General features: G+C 40.4%; 1 protein-coding gene across 3 annotated transcripts; it reads left to right on the top strand.

The window, feature by feature from the left end:
- Nucleotides 1–1,010: 1,010 nt before the first annotated feature.
- On the top strand, nt 1,011–6,250 carry LOC119726306. Of its 3 annotated transcripts, none has more exons than XM_038197956.1 (3): nt 1,011–1,458; nt 4,331–4,514; nt 4,762–6,250. In XM_038197956.1, exons 2-3 carry the CDS (start codon nt 4,333–4,335, stop codon nt 5,507–5,509), a joined length of 930 nt encoding a protein of 309 aa, XP_038053884.1. In that variant the 5' UTR covers nt 1,011–1,458; nt 4,331–4,332; the 3' UTR covers nt 5,510–6,250. The 3 variants fall into 3 exon arrangements, with proteins under 3 accessions (XP_038053884.1, XP_038053886.1, XP_038053885.1); XM_038197958.1 differs by lacking the exon at nt 1,011–1,458 and adding an exon at nt 3,768–3,841; XM_038197957.1 differs by lacking the exon at nt 1,011–1,458 and adding an exon at nt 3,929–4,076.
- Nucleotides 6,251–6,810: the final 560 nt, after the last annotated feature.

The raw sequence follows: 6,810 nt of genomic DNA, 5'->3' as shown, positions 1-6,810 counted from the left end.
CATGTCTATGCTACCAGCTTATACCTGATGTTGAAATTTTCATACCGTCTGATTGCCGGCACTAAGGCAAACATTAATGGTCCGGCGAGGAATTCAACAAACAGACAAATTGACATGTCAACAAACAAACGGTGCAACAGAATAAATACCAGCCTGTTTCCCTCCTACCGCCAGCAGTGATGTCCTCTCCTAACTTTTCCTATACATGAAACATGTAAATTTTGAATTTAACTTTCACAATAGCGAGACCACACTTTCTCATAGCACTCATGCAGACTCTCTGGCTCTCTGCAGACAAAAAGCCAGAGATAAATTTTAATTAACAACTTTAACGTTAAATTCCTGGTAAAAAAAGGTCTTCCAACGTGTTATTTTTTTTTTTTATAAAAACGGACTTTTATCATGCTGCCACCATTTCAGTCATGTTCCCTGTATCCAAAAACAGTACTGAATGATAATGTTTTTGGCCCTTCCATCCTCGCTTTGGTTATACGTTGATTGAATGGGGGAAAATCAAGATGGCCGCAGCATGATAATGGTCTATTGGGACTGTACAGATTTCCATATTTCATAAGTCACTAAGTTAAGCGACAGCCCAATTAGCATATTGACAAATTAAGCCCAAGCGACATGTCAGTCATTCCCACGAGCTATACTACATGTATGGAAATATGGAGTGTATGTGATTTCTTGTTTAATGTTGGGTTTCTACAGTGACGTGTGTATGTGCGTGTTGGCATGGTTGGAATAGTGCTGCCGAATTTACGAAAACTACACGTATAATAATTGTGAACGGTTTGCGATAGAACCCCCCCCCCCCGGAAAAAAATATATGCGTTTTCTCGCGGGATGTTTAGTAGGAGTATTCATCCGAACCCCCCACCTGATGAAGGCCAAAGATCCCCCCCCCAAGTTCCTTCACCTATTTAGGCCACAGGTGGCGCTGCAGACACCCCGTACATTATGCTGCACAAGAGACTCGGCATCGTCGTTCATGCTCAACAGTTCACGCAGCGCGCGCGCGTGGCAGAGAGTTGATGGCTGTACCGTCCGTACCCTCGCATAGCAACCGTACCGATCGACCAGCCGCCCTCTGCATGGTACGGGCGCCTCCAGGGAAAATTGGTGAAGTCTTGCGGGACTAATATCACAATTTCCAGATAGCTCTAAGACCGCAAAGCAAATCTATAGTGGAGTGGCCCTGTATTCTATGGTTGTGCCTGTGTTGACATCCAACGAACTCAGAATGGATTTTATTGGGACAAAACCACTACAACTACAAGTACGGGATTTGAGAGTTTGACGGATCGATTTCGAATACTGGCGAGCCTTCAACAAAGAATATATAGTTGCTACACCTGCATGTGTACAGTCCACACAACCTGGTATATAAACGCGTCACTTATAACAGAAATGACTGCCAGTAAACCAACCTTTCTAGAAATACACACAAATGCGGTATGTATGCTTTTACCTATTAGACTAAGTAAATATATATTGTGCCTGCTGCATTACATTTTTTTCTTTCTCTGCAATATCTAGCCTACTATAATAATGTACAAAAATATACATTTCTATAATGATAGGAATGTAATGTGTTTCTCTAAAAGTGTTCATACGGTACATCAAAATTTAATGTCAAGTAAGGCAGTTGCATTTGTTCTAACCATCATGGCTATTCCTTCCTCCATGTTTTAATACTCTGGTTGTCTTTTCTACCGCACAATGGGCAAGATTACCATATGCGAAGTTCACTAATTTTCCTCTGTATTGACTAACAAGCCCCCAGATAGCCATTTCATGTCATCAAAGTCAATTTAAGCAGTGAGAAAATACAAGCATTTTCTTAGAAAACACTTAGAATTTTTCAGTCCAATCTCATAGGGTTTGTACACAGGGTGTTGAGTGAACTTCGTATATGGAAATCTTTCCACACAATGTACTTTTGCACCAAAAATATACATGTGTTAGTTACCATAACAAACACATCACACATTCCTCTGCGCAGCATTTTCATCTACCCGGTGTCACGGTCTCACTTCTCCGGCGTGCTGGCTTCTCCAAAAGGGAAATTTCGCTTCAACACGCATGCACAAAATTGTGCAGTAGTGTACATTTTCGTCACTGTATTAGTGTGCTGAGTTTTTCGGGGCTGTACTTGTGTACGTAAGATATTTGTATGCATAGAATTTTCGTGGCGCGCACTATTAACTCCCAATATTAAAGACTTGAATTGAAATGCACATTTATTTTAAGCCGTGGTTGCAAAAATAAGGACAAAATGGACCACGAACGAGCAAGGAACACGGACCAAGGAGTTCGTTCTTAATTATTCCTCCATGAACACACACATGCATGACGCTGGGAACACAAATCAGAATGCTTGCAAGACCATGGAATGACTTGACCCACAGGAAGTGTTACATAACACACTCTTGGGTGTCCCTCACTGTGTTATTGGGCTTGGTAGACTTCAGAAAACAGCCCGAGGAAAAGTAAGCACAGCGGACACATGAGCATGAATCGTGCTCATGTAACGTGCACTGTAACGTGCTCAATTATCCGCCGAATCAACCCGGAGAAGCTAGCACGCCGGAGAAGTGAGACCGTGACACCGGTTGAAGCAATAATCCTGCACCCCATGGGCCGAAGTGTGACCTCCGTAATATGGGGTCGAGAGTAATCCTTCAGTTGAAATTCACGACACGCCTGCACTTTTCAACTCTGATCTCCAAATATGGAAGGCATGCCTAAAGTGGATTGGTACCGACCATGTAAACTCATGATCAGTGCCTATCGCCATCGTTCACTGCAGCGCAATGATGTATCGTGACACCGTTTTCTTTTGAACCATTTCTTTTCATTATTAACGTTTGATAAACTAAACCAAGTAACAGTGGTATTAATAGTGTAATGAAAAATTGTCTTCGGCGGAATGGAATGTTGATCTATAGTACTGTTAATTTTATTCCCAAAATGAACCAACCGTTTTGTGTCCGGTAGCGTACATCCATCGTATACTTAAACTGTCGATCCGATTATTTTGGCGTCACAACAATATTTTAAAAAGTGCATTTCGAGCTGAGGCTTAATTACTGATCGATCTGAGACTGGTATTAAAAGTATGTCATACCATGGATCGAGGTAGATCCATGTTCACACTCAATTAATGTATACATTGCATCGTAAACTATGTATACATGAACATTTCGTTTCATGCATTTAGTTCGCTTCCAATAAAAACACCACTCAAAATCCAAAGAACAATGTTCAATACCTAACCTCAGTGTAACCTGTTGAAGTTTAAACTCGGCGAATATAACCTACACTTTTCGAGAAAACAGTGAAAAAGCTTGCACAACATTTTCATGAAGAAACACGATTTCGTCCACAGCACTGCATACGATATATTTTAATCCCAGTAAGGTTTTCGATAATAATTCTGAAGGTTATTTTTGGCGTAATATACCATGGCAAGTGGTCATATTATTCCTTCAATGCACATGGGCCAATGGCATGATACGAATACAACCACTGAACTGAATGGTGTGGCTTTCACCACTCATTCCGCCATGTTGAAATAGATTGACACGCTCTGATCAATTCGATCAATGGGAACCAAGGAAACGATTTATAAAGCTATCTTCCCCGGTCAGCACGCACTAATCATGCAGACGGCTTACGGCTATTGTTGGATCAATAACCATTGTGCCACGGGTTTATTTGTTGTGCGGCAGGCCTATTTAGTGGGCACACGAGCCAGTCCGTGTTGTGGTTATTTAGGGTAAAGTTAGTGGATTTAATATTCTGGAATCGTTATTACCCGCATGCATACTCAATGGTTGGTTCGAATACTATTAGCACAGCGATGATAACGAATTTAAATCAAGTAATACGTATTGATAAATGCGATGAAAATCGTGATTGGAAGAAAAGTTGATAAACTTTCTTTTGCAAACGGATTAACTGAAGTGCTTTTTAAGTTTGAAATGAATTTAACAAAAAATACCAGGGATTCATTTTACAAAAACGTAAGAGTTGTCATCAAAGATCAACCAGTGGGCACCTATCATCATGTGAGACAAAAACATTCCTTATGATTTCTGATTTAGCTTGTGATCGACTTGTTTGCCTTGTGTCTCATCACAACTCTATCAAAAGAGTGATAATAGCATTAAAAATGACACCATGTTCGCATCTTAATCAAATTGGCTACATGATAGCATTAATAATTATTGCTGATGAGATCCAAACATTTTAACAATCCCTGTACATGTACTTATCGAGAGCGTTTTGTCTAAATTTGGTGGTTTTTGTCATTATTCTCTAGGCATGATGCTATCTTCAAGTCGTGAGTCCCTCGGCCGTGCCAGCCTGCCCGAACTTCCTTTCTACTCCCGCAAACCAGCCCGGATCAAGATCCCCAAATCCTGGCAGTTTCTGAGCCACCAACAGTCACGAGAAAACTGGCTGGACTCCCACAGCATCTATGCCAAGAAGAAAAACTCCAATGGGTAGGCATTTGAACTCGATATTTCTCATGTTTCGTTTGATGAAAAGTAATGTATAACTTCAGAAAGATGTAATGATAACTTTGTGTCAAAATTTTGTGTCTTATTATTGTGTATTTATAGACACTGTTATGGTTGTTATCAGTTACATGTGGTAGTGATGACCATTTCCAAAGTAATATTGACCTTAAAAAAATCAGCTAGTACATCCTTTTGAATAAAGAGTGTTGCATTTGTATCTCCACTAAAGCTTACCAAGACCTGGACATCGAGACCTCTTGACAAGAGAGGCAACTGATATCCACCTCAGGAAGGAACAGGGCTACATGAGAGAGATCACTGGCTTTCCTGTCATACCACACATCAGTGGCAGTGCAAACCATCGCAGAGGTCGACCCATACTCCGTCGACAAACAGCGAACAACATCAGTCAAGAGTACCGCTGGGTCCACAACGGCCTAAACGGGAAGATGGTCCTGACCAGTCAGAGGTATCGGCATATCTTACCCCCGCCTCTAAGCAACCACCAGGAGACGGACTCTCATCTGCACTACTGTGAGGTGTTAGGCCGGAGGACCTGCTCTCAGTGTGTTGAGGAAGCTAATCGCCAGATGGCAGCCGAGTACCAACAGGAAGCCTTTCCTGGACTGGAAGTGACTGCCGCTAGCCTGGTAGCCCCGAAGCTCTCCAAGACCATGATGTCCTCTAGGGACGGCCCAAGGAAACAGGTGACTGCTCCTGAATCGCAAATCTCCCTGAATCCCTTTGATACAGCCACGACACCTCCTCCTTACCGAATCTCTTCAGCTTTCACTCAGGATCGATACCAGATCAGTATCTCTAAAGATAAGATGCTGAAATCTTTGACAAAGACTCTGCGCAGAGACCGCACCATAATGAAAGAGACAGGGGGATTTGGCAAGGTGCCACAGCTACAAAGGATACAAAGTAAACCATCTAGTTACTTGCAAACTCCTGTAGCTAAGACAGCCAGGTAGAACATAATGCCAAAAGTGGGCAACCACAGCAAACATTTTTTTTTAACAGAAAACAAAATTTACCACTCCCCATTAGCTCATTGTTTTGCTTTAATATGAGCCAATGTTCAGTGAGCCGCCAAAAGCACACACACATGATTCAACATGTATCTTTAGGCACAAAAGAGTTTTGGGTAGGACAAAATGTCAAGTGATATTTAACTATCAAGCACAAACTGCTGTGCTAAGCAATTTATTCTGCGAATATCTTTAGCACTATTTAACTTGTAGCAAATGTTAGGATCCTTGGTGATATTATTTTTCATTGTGTTCACTTCAAGAGGCAGTGAATAATGTCATACAGAAAAAAGAGAATTCATAAGATTTCAACTTTTGAGTACTTTCATTAGTAATAGTTTATTCAATCTGAAAAATACAGTAAACAAAACAGGGTGGAACAAACATGTAGTAGTATGTATATTTTGCTCATCTTACCCGACTCTGAACAGAGTGGGTAAAAAAAAGGAAATCCAAATGGCGGGACCATTTTTCATAATAAAATTCTGCATGTAGCACTTTTAAATGTTGGATATGAAAGTCCACTTAAAACACTTCTTTTACAAGAGTCATTCAAATCATTCTTGTACAAAAAAGGGGGTGTTCTTTCTGCAAAACAAAAACAATTCATATTTGTTTTCATTTTGCTGAAAGAACACGTACCTTTTTTGTGATCCGTGGACAAAATTTTAAAACGGTGGTTTGGTTAAAATTCCCTAACTTGAAAAGTGAATGAGTGACTGGAATGATTCTTGTACTAAAAGAAAGCTTATGAATTGGGCTTTCATATCCTAGATTTTGAAAGTGCTACATGCAGAACTTCACTAAAACAATGTTCCGACATTTGGGTTTCGGTTATTTTTACTCACCATTCAACTCGGCTATGCTTCATTTGAATGGAACAGTCAATCTTTGAAAGATGGACTGTTCCATTCAACTCGACTATGCCTCGTTTGGATGGAACAGTCAATCTTTCACTCATGAAATATACCTTCCATAGCACTCATAAACATTCGTTATTTTATAAAAGTGGTGGTAAAACTCTGATCCTCCCATATCTTTCAAAATTCATCAGAGGTGGATTTTTCCAGGATTGAGGAAGGTAGAACCCAACAACTTTGTAAAAAATTTTCACAAGGGGCTTGATACAACTTGATATTTGAAGTACAAAAAGTATACCATTTACATGTAGATCTAAGAGTGGTAGATTTTGGAGGATTTAGGAAGGCTCCTATAGAAGGTTATTAAGGATACATACATTTTGT

This window comes from Patiria miniata, unplaced genomic scaffold (assembly GCF_015706575.1).
Source record: "Patiria miniata isolate m_02_andy unplaced genomic scaffold, ASM1570657v1 HiC_scaffold_2, whole genome shotgun sequence".
Classification (NCBI taxonomy): domain Eukaryota; kingdom Metazoa; phylum Echinodermata; class Asteroidea; order Valvatida; family Asterinidae; genus Patiria; species Patiria miniata.
Note: the sequence above shows the minus strand (reverse complement) of the source record. Positions and strands in the feature narration are given on the sequence as shown.

What these genes read in the sequence shown, in the direction of transcription:
- LOC119726306 (XM_038197956.1), top strand. Translation starts at nt 4,333, where the DNA reads ATGATGCTATCTTCAAGTCGTGAGTCCCTCGGCCGTGCCAGCCTGCCC. An exon ending in AAGAAGAAAAACTCCAATGG is followed by an intron (nt 4,515 to 4,761) that starts GTAGGCATTTGA and finishes TCTCCACTAAAG; the next exon opens with CTTACCAAGACCTGGACATC.